We start from the raw sequence: 14273 nt of genomic DNA on the forward strand, positions 1-14273 counted from the left end.
TGTATTCTCTCTCATATTATTAATATTCTTTATAGCAATAATGAAAAATTTTGATGATTTGTAATTACTAATTTGTACACATTGTAGCAGCTGATGGTACCTATTACCCACACATCCATTTTCTCTCCTCGGGCTGTACAAGTAGACATTTGCAGGTCGCTCTGTGGTTATATATGGCCATGTGACAGACTTCTGGCTCATTCTAGAATATGGGCAGATTTGACAGGGGTCATTTCTAAAACCAGGTTTTTAAGAAGTCCATGAGCCCCCTCCATGTACTCTTTACCCTTCAGTTGGATGGACAGAGACAACAAGGTTCTAGGGGCTAGTAGAGACACAAAACGAAAGGAGCCCTGGTCCCCAAATCACTTTATGTACAAGACCTGTTCATCTACCAAGAACACCTGCATTGTACCATTATGTGAACAAGAAATGACCTGTTGTATGTGAGCCATTATATTCTTTGTTCTATTTATTACAGCAGCTAGTATTATCCTAACAAATAGACCCCCAACTAGAATATGAGCTTCATTAGGACAAACACCCTGTCTTTCTTGTTCATAACAATATATTCACCACTTGCCAGATCAATAAATACTACTGAGTGCATGCATGCATGAATGAAGGAATAGATCTTAAATTTATATTCATCTATAGTCATGCACCCAACATTTATACATGAATATAAATTTGTAGTCTATGGAAAAATTTTGTTGAAGAGATAAAATGAATTTGGAAATTTATACGTTATCTCACAGTCTCTAGGTACTATGGCATCTACTTTGATGACAGCTTGTACCCAATTCTTGTTCCTTCCCTCACCATCCTCATTCAGCCAGCCTCAACAAGGAAAGCTATTGATAAGGATTTAAATCTTAACCTGGAATTGTCTAGCTCCTGTCAGTTAAAAACCAGACCCAAGACATGGTTTTAACACAGTCCTTTGACATTAGCATCTTTTTAGTGTCAAGATGAAGAAACAGGCTCATTTAGTCACAGTGAATTTCTCCCTGTCATGAGCTGTTTCCATCCTAGCTTACCCCCACCTTCTCTTTTCCTCCCCACTTCCTCAAACCCACCAGAACTGAATGAAGCCTGTATCCACTGTTGTATTTGAGCAAGTTTGTTACCCTAGCCACAGCCTGGGGATTCCAAAAGAAAGCATCCATTGTAAATTAAGAAGGAGGAGGAAAAAAAAGATTGTACCAGATTTTCTACAAGGTTTATTCCATAATGCCTTAAAGTATGAACACAGCCGAGCTCTGCGGAAAGTGATTAATTTCTTGAAAACGCTAAGGTCACACTAATTGACATGACCTGTGTAATTAAGTAGTCTCTGTTTACACACCAGAAGCTCAGCCGCTGTGAGGCTGAGTTTGCTTGACAGAATGTCTTTACATGTCAAGAGATCAACAACCCTTCTTATGTCCTCCTCAGTCACCTACACAGGCCCCTGATTGCTGTTCAGAGGAGACACGCTCTGGCGTGGCTGTATGAAGATCAGGCTGGCCTGGTGAGCATACAAAATGAGATGAGAGAAAGGTAGCAGCCACGATTGTTGGAGAGAGCCCACTTAATAGTCAGGGGAGCACGTTTTCAATCAGATGTCTCTAGGTCTTAGGTTTTCAATATAACTGAGAAAAGCCACATTGAGATGTTAAGGGTAGACCAGAGTTTACTCATGCCAAAAAGACACTTTCTCATTCCTCGTTAAAGGCAACAGCAACATGAAACCTACTTCCTAATGGTGTACTATGAGAGAAATGATGGAAATTATATGTCTTCTTCACAGGCAACCTTCAACCAATGTCTCTATGACACATCGCTGTCAAACAGGGTAGCTCAGGGAAGACTAATCTTCCCCCTCTTGGGCGAGTCCTAAGATTTGGGAACTTCAGTATGGTTTCTTTACAGAGTTCTCTGAGATGTCAGGGGCCACTTTACTCATGCTCCATCTAGGTGATGGGTCTTTCTTGCTCTGGAGAAGTGGCCCGAACCTCCATATGTTAAGGAAAACTAAAGCCCCCTTCTGAGTAATAGCTTCTTTTTCCAAGGTTCATACAAGTACAAACTGACCAACACTTCAGCTATGTTCAGAAACAATGCTTATGTTCTTCTTCTTCCACACAACTCCACTCTCTGCCTGATGAACTTTGGTGCATTCCAATATTCTTTATGCAGACAGTAGCTTTAGGCTTGTTATAGGGCAAACACCACTCCTTGGCTCTCCTGGGGTTCATGGGTAGCCACTCTGGCTCTCAGATGTTGAGAGACCTCCTTATTTTCTCTGCAAAAGTGTCTCCCTACAGATTCTGGACAGCTTCTTTACTGTTCCACATTAGATAACATCTGAGTCAGATGGTTGGGTTGAATCACTGTCTCTTCACTACCTAGTAGATGTGTGACTTTGAGCAAATTGTTTAACTCCTCTAAGCCTCAGTTCCTCAGGTGTAAAATTATATTTTACAAATATAATATTTGTACCTTCTTAACAGAGACATTGTGAAGATGAAATGATAGCTCATGTAAAATACTTAGCATGATACTTCTCACATAATAAGTACCTAGTAAATGTTAGCTTTATCATTATCATCATCATGGCCAATGTCCATAGATGTATGTCAAGGTACACATATGGGCACATATATTTATACACACATATATAGAACACACTGAATGTAGACACAGATACAAACAGTCATCTCCCCAGCACTTAATGTAATTAGAAATAAACCAAGATAGGGAACGCAGGAAGAAAAGCCAGCTTGTGGTGGAAGCACAAAAAAAGAAAAGAAAAGAAAGATGGTGACAATGGACGTTGGAGTTCACTGAGTTGAAGTTCCTGGAAGTTTCCAATAGGCAGCTGGACAGCTAGGTCTGGATCTGGATGTCAGGTCTCAGGGAACCTGACACAAGAGTTCTGAGTGCCCAAACAGTGGTTAAGATGATGAGAATGGAAAAGATACTCAAGAGAGCCCTACAAAGTGAGAAAAGATCTGGATCTCAAAAGAAAACTTAAGGAATGGCAATATATACAGGAGAGCAAACAAGTAGCATCCCTTCAAGAAGGCTGAAGTGAATGTTGTTGTGGAATCCAAGAAAAAGATGAGTTCAAGAAGGATGGGATGGCTACCAGCATGAAATGATGCACAGAAATATAGGAGGACATAATAGTCATGAAAGAAACAAGACTGGGGAAAACAGAGTTTGGTAGGGATATGTGAGGTGTTACTTTAACTCTATTGAGGCAATTCATCCATTCTCCAATTGCATAAACATCCACATGCCTACATGCATAAGACCATGTGCTAATTGTGGGAAAATGATAATTAATTAAATGTGTAAACATACTTAGATACAAAACAAAATGAGTCAATGTTCATTCTGCCATAGCTTCCCTCTATCCTCTCCCAGGAAGTGATGAGGGCATGATGGGGAAAAAAGCAGGTTAAATCTGAGATCCAATAAGGAATTTGTCCTTGCTTATGGAAAGAGCTCTTCTTCAACTCAAAAATTAACTCTGTAGTGGCAAAAGTTGCTGCCCCTATTTAGAGAAGTCTACTTACTTTAGGATGGGTGGAGACTCACAGGGAAGAGCACATGTATTTGAAGGACAGTATGGACCTTGGGTTAGGCAGTTCTCATGCCTAATAGAAATGACATGCCTACGTTCTCATGCCACTGTCACCAGGAAGAGGCTGTCAGAAGTCATTGGGTATAAGACTGGACCAATGCCTCTCAAATAGGGGCAATTTTGCATCCCCACCCCAACCAGGGAACATTACATATGTCTGGAGACATTTTGGGTTGTGATGACTAGGCTAGGGCCTGGGGGAGTTTCTCTCCTGGCCTCTATGGGTACAGGCCAGTGATGAACTGTTAAACGTCCTACAGTGTGTAGGACAAATCCACTCTCCCATACACAACAAAGGATTATCTAGTCTAAAATGTCACTTGTGCCTAGGATGAGAAACCCTGTATTGAAATAATGACCCAGTTTCAGTGTATCACAAGTACTTTCTCCAAAAGCAAATTAGTTACGCATACAAAATGTGTCATTTGTATGTTGGAAAATAAGCAGAATCATAATGTTTACTCAATTTTAGAGCTGAGGAAACTGAGGCTTTCCAGAAATTCAATTCATGCCCCCTCGTCTCAGTAGCCCTTCTACTAAATGAAGAATAACTATTTTATCTGCAAAAATAAAGCTTTCTAGATACTATCAAACATAACAGAATGAGTTGGTTTTTCATCTCCTATAAGAGCTACATTTCTATAATTTAAGGCTTTCAGTCATTTCATTAGCAGGTCCTTTGAGGGGAAAACAAGGCCCCAGAAGTCTTATACAAATACTCTCTTAGGTTCCCAATGTCACCAAAGTCCACCTCTAACTCTGCTGCCCTGAGAAGCAGAGCAAAGCTGATCCTGATATTCATAAGGCATGACAATGCCTATTAGACATGTTTATTACACATGAATTGGTTCGTGCCTGGATATGCCTTATTCCTAACCCAAGCTTGGTTAAGGGAGATATACGGCTCATCTTAAGGCCAAAGCAAGTACAAAACAGTTTATAATGAAACCCAACCTCATGTTGCAGGACACTGAGCAACTTAGTGGCATCACATGTGTTGTTTACCAGCAAAGCCAACTCCATCTCAACACACAAAAAAATCCTGTGTGGGAAGGAGAGTACCCAAGTCTTCCAACTTGGGGTCAGCAGCTAGCCAGGAGAAACATTTTCCAGGAAACTAGGAATCCAGGGATTCTCATTACTCATCTCTGTCAGAACAAAAGGTGGCAAGGCCAAAATGATCTTACAAAAATACTTCAGGATCTTGGGAGAGAATGTCTTCTTTCTACTGAATTTGTTCTTCCGTGAGACCAATAAGTCTCACCTCTCAAAAAAATATCATCTTGGAGACAAAGAGATCTTGACATCTAAAAATCAGTGTTCAGAATCATCCCATCCCTTTCCCTTATCAGAGAATACGCAGCTAAAATTTTTCAAGATCCCCTCAGAGATCATACATTTCAATCTATACTTAAAGCTGACTAACTATACCTAAGAGTATACTTTAAACACCATGCTGTTTTCACTGAAAGACCGTATGGGCAAATATATGTGTCATTACTCTGATAGGAAAACTAATGTTGACCATGCAAATGAGTTAGCCATAAAATGAAATGGAAGGCAACACAAGTCTAAAACTTTGCTCTTCAAAGTGTGGTCTGTGGCATTGGTATCATTTGGGAGCTTGTTAAAAATGTAGAGTTTCAGGCCCACCCGAGACCTCAATTAGCAGTTTAACAAGATCCCCAGGGAGTTCTTGACACTTTCGAGTTTGAGAAGCACCAGTATCTAGAACTTACTGACCTTTCCTACAACCTGACTACCATTTTGTCTTCGAAATTAACTCTTCGCTTTCATATCTTCTTCCGCCAGTAAATGTGTAATTATACGAGGTAAACACACCCCTCATGCTTTGAATGGTGGCCGATGTGACTGCTTGAGGACCTTCACACATGCTGTACAAGGATATTGCTGACACAGAACTGAGTGTCACCCACATCACTCTCTAGATGTGTCCTGCTGCATCAGGGGTCCATTTTTAATAGACAATTATTACTGACAATTTCCAAAATTGGAAGAGGAGAACAGAGAGAAAGGAAGGAAGAAGAGGACATAATTCTAAAACAGAACAAAGCTCTTGACAGTTTTCTACTTGTAAAACTTTAGGAAGGATCCATCATTTCTATGTACTTTACTTAACCTACAGTGGTTTAAGCCTGTGAGTCTATTCAGGAAACCAAACTTGGCTCAAAGGACATCACTGCCTCAACCAGTGATGACAGGTGGTTCAGTCCTGGCTCTTCCCTAATAAAAACAACTCCTAGAGTGCAGAGACCTGGGGGACCGGGATCCTCACCTGCTCCTCACCTCTGGGGAAATAACTAGACTCTGTATCTTCTTCTGCCTAAGACTTTTTTACCCTCTCTTGATATTCATGTCATTATTGAGATTTAAGAAAGACAAGACAAACCCACCTGGAATCTCCGCATGTCACGTGGGTTTCCTGCATTCTTTAGGCAATTTTGGTTACATTTGAGGAAAAATTTCAAGAAGAACCTGCAAAGAAACAAATTATCACAGTTAGCATTTCAGTCCTGACACAGAAAGGAAAAAAAAGTAGTAAGTCGTGTCTGGGTTGTGCATTCTATTCTCCACGTATTTTCTGAAATACCTAGGAAGGTGTTAGAGCCAGTATGTTATTTAAAGCTTTAGCCTTTGTTTTGCATTTGAGCTGGACTTTCTCTATGAAGGAAACACTCTCAGTGCTGCCAACAGATCTCACAAAAGAATTAAGCCCCCAAGGAAGTATTTTTACTCAGAGGGAAGGTCTTCACCATAATTTAAGGTAGGCTCCAATTGGGTATAATTGCCTGAGAATTACTCATGGTTCCCAACAACATGTAATTTAAGTCCCATAAATTCACAGATGATGAACCAGCAAAATGCATGCTGGATGAATATAAGGAGATGGTAAACACTTTTTTATTTTAGTATCTCCAAATAAAATACCTTAATTAGTAGTACCCACAAGAAGTAGATAAGATTCACATACTGACTGAAGTCCTTTGACTTCTCAAATATTTCCTGTATGTTTTTCTTACGCTGCCTACTGTAGACAAAAGCTATTTGTGATTGAATAAGAACCTCACTGCCACCTTGGTCCCTGAATTGGTTCTAGAGTGAGATCCATGGGTTTTACTTGCTAGGGTGACCAAAAGTCCCAATTTGCCAGGAACAATCCCAGTTTACACTGGCTGTATTAGTGGAAGTATTAAGAATACCCACTTTAATTCTCAAAAGTATCCCATCATGGATGATAAATTAGATGGCCACCTTATAACTTTCTGAGTTATTTCTTTTTTTAAGATTTATTTGTTTATTTTGAGTGAGAGAGAGAGCTCGCACGCGAGCTCACAGGTTGGGGGGAGGGGCAAAGGGAGAGAGAATCTCAAGCAGACTCCCCGCTGAGCATGGAATCACACACAGGGCTCAATCTCAGGACCCTGAGATCATGACCTGAGCTGAAACCAAAAGACGCACTCTTAACCAACTGAGCCACCCAGGCGCCCCCTGAATTATTTCTTATGTTGTAGTTGTTAAAGTCCATCACAGGAAAACAGCAGGTATCAAAGATGTGCTATTAGGACATTCATATTGGCAATCTGCTTGTTCTCCACTGGCCCATGTTTGGGGAAAGAAGCATTTTAAAAACCACCCTGAGGGACGCCTGAATGGCTCAGTCGGTTAAGCATCTGCCTTCCGCTCAGGTCATGGTCCCAGGGTCCTGGGATCAAGCCCCACATCGGGCTCCCTGCTCAGCGGGGAATTCTGCCTCTCCCTCTCCATCTGCCTCTCCCCCTATTCATGCTCTCTCTTGCTTTCTCTCTCTCTCACTCTCAAATAAATAAATAAAATTTAAAAATAAATGAATAAAAACCACCCTGAGTTCTCCATTCCCTTTTACTTGTAGGCCTATGGCTATCAGGCCCGCATATTTTCCAAAAATATCAGAATGTATTAAAATGCTGGGCAGTTAAATTCTTGTAGGGATTTTCTTTTCTTCACCTTTCTCCCATTCAAGCCTGCACTGGAGTATAAAATTCCCACGTCGATACTTATAACCTGTGAAGAACTATCACGCCGTGATGCCTCAGTCTGAATTTAGCTCTGAGCACAAAGTCTATTGAGCAAATAATACAGGGGTCTTCAGAAATGAGAACACAGTACAAAGTTGCACTGAGTTTAACCGGTTTCTGAATACTGAACTGAGAGAGATCCCAGAAGAATCTCTCTCCTCCCTGGTCCCTGTAAAGAGGAGAATGTAGTATGGGAGTAATTCTGAAGAGAGACAGTAACTTTGTCAACCAAAAGAACATTTTAAAATGTAAACATCTTGGGGCACCTGGGTGGCTCAGTCGTTAAGCGTCTGCCTTCGGCCCAGGTCATGATCTCGGGGTCCTGGGATCGAGCCCCGCGTCAGACTCCCTGCTCAGTGGGAAGTCTACTTGTCCCTCTCTGTATTCCCCTGCTCATGCTTTCTCTCACTCTCTCTCTGCCCCTGCTCATGCTCTCTCTCACTCTCTCTCTCTGCCCCTGCTCATGCTCTCTCTCACCCTCTCTCTCTCTCTCAAATAAAATCCTTAAAAAAATAAGATGTAAACATTTTCCTAAAATGACTCTTTCAACATCATGCACCATTCAACCGCTCATCAATAAAAGCAGGCCTCTGAAAAATCATTTGCCCTTACTTCCAGGTTCTCTCCACAGAGGCCAAAGTTTATCAACCTTTCGTACAAGATAAATGACTCATGGAACACCGCTGAAGCCCAAATTTGTAAAATGGAATCTGGTCTGGCACCCCTTCCCCAGTAGGAAGAACAGCACTGCCCTTCCCTGGGGCCATCAGCTGGTCCTGACTCATGTCCCCTTTCAATAAGGCAGACTTGGGAAGGGAAAGAGGTTGAGGGAGGGGTCCTTTCCTCTGAGCTCTCAGAAGGCTAGTGCTGGGTGGCCCTGTGATCACACATGACTTTCAGAAGTTAAGGTGGTGAAACTCAAGGGTAGTGAGTCTGTCATCTTACTGGGGTTCAAGCCAAAGACACCTAAAATGTGAAAACTGGCTGCTTCTTTCAAGCACAGCTAGTTGGAAGGACATTTTTAAAAGCCACGCCAAGCCCCAGGAGAGGACTTATTGCCACTAAAGTGACAGTAAGAATCAGTGTGGTATGAAGGAAAAGCCTTTAGAAATACAGCCTTTAGAAATACCCAGAATGGGGTTCATATCCCAACTTGGGCAGGTACTGCTTGTGTGATTTTGGATAAGTAGCTGAACTTCTCAGCACCACTTCTCTATAAACTTCTAGTGACAGTCCCTACCTTGTAGGTCAATCGCAAACACGAGCTGCGAGAATGCCTGGTACCTGGTAAGCATGGCGATGGTGGCAGGAGTAATAATGGCTCCCATGGTATTACGTGCTTAACCAGTGCTCAGCACAGTGCTAAGAACTTCAAATACATTTTCCCCATTTAACCCCCCTAAGTAACCTCTGGTAGTAAGCCCATGTTATGGATGAAGAAACTGAGGTTCAGAGAACTTAAAAAACTTGCCCAAAGGTTAGTAACTCTGAGTCTAGAACTCAAATTTGGCCAGAGCCTGTGCTCCTAACCATTATGCTACAGTTTTAGTAATAATAGAAGTAGTGCAGTACTGATGTTAGTACTAACTATACCATTGGTGGTCATTGTACCACAATGGCATTTATACTAAAGAGTGTAAATACGAGTAACCGTACAAATAAGAATAATTATTGACATTATGATTTCCATACCAGTAGCATAAATATCATGGAGGGAGACGTCATGGCCATTCTCCCCCAGTGGCCCCCACCCCCGGTTCCCCAGGGTTGATAATATTGCCGCAGGTGTGTGTTTAAGACATTCGAGCCCCGACCCGACAGCCAGATTCAGGTTGTGTTAGAAGGAGCTGTCAGCACAGCCTCTGGCATCTTCAGGTCAGACAACTGCTGGCCACCATGAGGGGAGCCATCTGGTGCCAAAATGGATTTTGAAAGACAAGCAAACAGGACGCTAGCTCTGCCAGAGAGAAACAGAATCAAGGGACTAGGGGATCTTCTGCCTTAACGATGAGCAGGGGCGAGGTGCCTGTCACCAGCCCATCGTTAGCACAAAAGCTATGCTGGGCACACACCAGATCCCTGTTACCCTAAGCTGCCCTGTCACTTGGCATGCTGGCAGAATCTCCTGCCCGCCCTCTCGACAGTGGATTGCTTGCTGAAATTGAAGGCTTGACCATCTGTCGCCGGGAAGAGACGGCATCCACGGGTGCCTGGGGCCTCACACAAGCCCTTATGTGGCAAAGACTCTCTGAAGGACCCGTTCTTTTGGGGATAGCCAGCCTTACCCCAGGGGGAGCCTCAGGAATTCTTTCAAAGTTTCCCCTCAGTAGATGCCAAATGCCTGACCCTTTCAGATCACACTTCCTTAAAGGAACTGAGAGGAGTTAGAAGTAGGAGTTAAAAATATCCCCACTGAGAGACAGAGTTAGACGTGGCACACACATTTTGGGGATGATTTATCGGGCTGTTTTTTAGGCATTTGTAAACGGGGGACGCATGCATGCCTGCTGGCCTATGCAGAGGATCTCAGATTCCGAGGGGGGTTTTAACAAAGCGGAGGTTATTGTAACTCAAAACCTCACTTTTGTCTCATGAATTACCACATTTTGTGTGGCGGGTGTGTTTGATAAAGTGTTGTCAGGAGAAAGAGTGTGGCAGCCTTCTCCCAACCGTGGGAAACGGACTGGAGGCAGGACAAAGCCCCTATTGACCCTATAAAGTTCCAAGGAGTTCCAGAAACTCCAGGAAACAGCCCAACCAGAACCAAACTCCAGTCTTTTTGGGGGGTGGAAGGCGCAGGGCAAGAAACCCAACACCTTTCTGTTAACTCTCAATATGAATAATATCATCTTCTGTTCATACAGTGTGTTACATGAATCAAAGCACTTCTATCTCCAGTATCTCACTAAACGTTCATGGAAGTCCTATAAATTAGGCATGCCAGGAATTATCAACCTATTTAAAAGGCAAGAAAACTAAGACTCAACGAAATTAAGATATTTATCTACAGTCAAAACTAAACTCATACCCTATATTGGTCAAAAGAGTCCTTATGGTATAAGTTTTTTTCCATGAATTACAGGACTTTATAAGTGATCTGAACCATCACTTAGTATAACTTTTTCACCATGCATATGAGAAAATTGAGAGATCAGGAGACATGATAATAGCCACACAGTTATAACAGTTATGATAGCCAGAACTACAATCCACATGCCCTGACTTCTAGTTGTATGATTTTTTTTTTCAAGAAAATGTTAGGTTTCCAAAAGTCAACCCAATAAGGGCTCAACACGTGAGCTATTGAAACTTTTAGTCTCCTACCTCAATTAGGAAAGAGACAGTCATAAAACTAAAAGTGACATCCCGTTAAAAGTTGTGTCTAGGTTCATCAATCAGGCTAACGTAGGACATTAGCCCATCATTGAACATTAACTGAACCGAACACACACATTTGTAGAACAAAACTGTTTATTCAATGGTTTACTTGTATCACATTTTACCAACCAAGAGATAGTCAGTATATTGAGTATCCTTCCATTTAACTAGCACAATACTGGATACCAAAGATATGTCTAGGCTCCCCCAAAAAGAAAAATCATTGATTTAGCCAACAGAACCTGACCCATCTATATGAGGATGTAAAGTAACAACAAATAAAAATCATCTCTGTATACCCAGCACATGACACAGGATGCAGAACCCAGCTGGTTTTCAGTAAATCTGTTCAACTAAACAGAATCCAGGACCTCCAAGCAGTAGAAATGAGAACATTCTACAATAAAGATGGCAATAGAGAATGCTGGGCAAGAGCTTAGGTTGGAGATAAGATAAGCCTGGGTAAATTTCTGCAGTTCCCTGAACCTCGGTGGCCTTATTAAAACATGGGAATAACAATACTTCTCTCCAGCACCACTGTGTCATAATCCTAACTTTGCTGTTTAATTTTGTGACTTTAGACAAATTACTTAACTTCTCTGTGCCTCAAATTTCTCATCTGTAAAATGGGGAAAATAACAGAATCTACTTTAGAGGGTCATTGAGAATTAAATAACAGATGTGAAATGTTTAAATAGTACCCAGCATAGAAAAAGAGATCATTATTTTCATCATTATTTATTTTTGGCAACTGCTCACTACCTAGCACTAAGAATGTTCAGATTTTCAGATACAAAAAGGATTATTTTCTCTTGGAATGTGAAGGTTAAGAAAAGAAGCAAAGACCTATGTAACTGACAAGAACTATAGGTTTCATTGAATGACCTACAAAAAGAAAAAAGAAGAAACCAAGGAGAGACAATAATGACTAGAGCAGCTTTACCCAAAGGCCAAGACACATAAAGGAGAGAGGTAGCAGCTTAAATCATGGAGGACTCCAGCTAGTCAGAACTGAAGGGTGCACACAGTAAAACCAACCATTAGGCAACAGCTTGTACATCATTAAATATTATGCAAAGCACTGCAATATAGATCTAGGGCGAGCAGGTTGAGTTTTTACCTCCCCCACCCAAATTCTGAAAAAATCACGTTTGGATGTTTTCAGCTGCTGTCATAATGTCTAGGCTGGAAAAGAAAAGCATCAAGGCACACCTAAACCAAGACATAAAACCCCCATTTGCAGTCTTAAGGCTCCCCAAAAGTTTTTCTGACTTATGTCCACAGATGGTTACGTGGCAGATGATCTTTCCCAAAGACATTCAGGACACGGAGGTTCACTCTGCCCCAACACAGGAAACAGCTGTGTGGAAACAACTGTGGGGTCCTTTCTGTGTGAAGTTCAAGCTGCTCCCACACACACTAACTGGAGGGTAGAGAGGGAAATGCCTCGCAAATCAAAGGGCCTCTTTGGAGAAGTCCTTTCCATAGACTGCCCCATCATCTTTGCTTTGACAACACAGCATAGAACTGCCTGCCTTCATGACCAAACCTACCGCCCAGATATAACCAAGGAAGACTTTCCAGGAGTACATGTATTCTCCCAAATTGAAAATATTTAACCAGAAAGCAGCTATTGCTACCCAGACCTCTCATGCTGCCAGGGGCTGTTTCAGAAACACCATCACTACCCCATGGTCATCCTCCGTGGAGAGGTAAACAAGAGCCCCATGGCCACAGCCATGAAAAATAGATCTCTCTTGAAAACAGGGAGCCAAAACAGCTAGAAAGAAAAAACTCTATTTTCAATGTCAACACTTTTGGGTTCCTGGTACACAGAAGAAGTTGTAGAGTACAGTTCATCCATGTGAAAATATGATACCCATAAGTCTGCCAAAATCCCAAGGATGCCACAAGGGCGGGCTGAGGAGGCCAAACCTGTATAAGGACAAAGGTTGCTCACCACCGGGCTGACCTCCTTTCCTTTTCTGATATTAAAATGCACTATTAGGAGAGGATCTGCCTTGACTTAAACCCCTGCAGTTCTGAGGCAAGGAAGAAAGAAAGAGAGAAATAAGATGACGGAGGGGATTCTTTGCAGACGAAGCAAATTCTCTTCTCTCTCCCCACAGTGGAAGGTGGAATGGTACCAAGTTGTGGCACTATCTTGGGGATCCCAGGGGGAGAGCATGTGGCTGCCCGTATTACTGGCCACTGACTTCAAGGAGTTTACTTTTTCCCCTGGCCAAGATCCCTCAGATCTTGGGCATTTCTGGAAAGTGTTCTCAGTCTGAAAGGATGAACATGATCAACTTGTAAAGTATTTGTTACCTCAGAGTTTGGCCTTGATGGAAGGACATAATTAGGGGCAAGATTTTACAAAAAAAAAAAAAAGAAAGGTGTTGGGATAGAATAGCAGCAGACCAAAGAATTTAAAAATAGCTTTAAGAAAAAGGATTCACTGCAAATGGGTCTCCTCATGCTAGAAGTCAAATCTGAAAGCTAGGAAAAAGCATCAGGATAGTGAGAAGGGGGAGAGGGGGACAAATAACCAATGGCCAATAGGGAAAGAATAAATTGCAATTCTTTAGAAATGACACAGGGACGGGTGCGGCAGCTTAATACCTACTGCTGCAAGGTTTGACTGGAAATGAAGTGAGAAATTATGACACATCCAAGGAGTTGTAAATTGGTGTGTTGCAGAGAAGGCGTTCATCTTCAGGGATACTCTTTTATAAAGATTACTCAAGTGCCAAGAGTTTCTTGCGAAAAATGCATTAAGGTACAAACACTGGCCCTTGGCAGACATTTGGAGTCATCCTAATAGACCAATCCGCAGCAGGAATGAGGCAGAGAACAAGCTCAAATGTATGTTTGTCCTTCTCAGGGCTGGGGACAGGCTAAGGACATATTCGTCTTAAATGGTTTTCATTACAAGGAACATGATCAGCAAGGAATCACCCAGCACAGAACTCCTGCAGACCAGGGGACAGGAGTTGAGACAGGCATCAGATGTTGGAACTCTGGGTCACTAGTACAATTCCTCCTCCGGTCTGGAAAAGAGGCAAATGCAAGTAACAATATTGCTTTAATAATAATGATGCACTCTGAAAAGCCAAGCATAAAAAGTGAGATAGGAGGAGTCTCAATGCCTCGACTTACTCGTTATTATAGCAAACACATGAATA

General features: G+C 42.0%; 1 protein-coding gene across 13 annotated transcripts in view; it reads right to left on the minus strand.

Moving 5' to 3' along the window:
* The window catches only part of EBF1 (EBF transcription factor 1), a 391270-nt gene that overhangs the window by 134665 nt on the left and 242332 nt on the right, over positions 1-14273 (minus strand). For all 13 annotated transcript variants that reach the window (XM_036103654.2, XM_078066804.1, XM_036103653.2 and 10 more), the window contains exon 7: positions 6049-6130. In XM_036103654.2, the coding sequence (XP_035959547.1) occupies positions 6049-6130 (82 nt within the window). The remainder of the gene's footprint in view (positions 1-6048; positions 6131-14273) is intronic.

This window comes from Halichoerus grypus, chromosome 2, assembly GCF_964656455.1.
Source record: "Halichoerus grypus chromosome 2, mHalGry1.hap1.1, whole genome shotgun sequence".
Lineage (NCBI taxonomy): Eukaryota > Metazoa > Chordata > Mammalia > Carnivora > Phocidae > Halichoerus > Halichoerus grypus.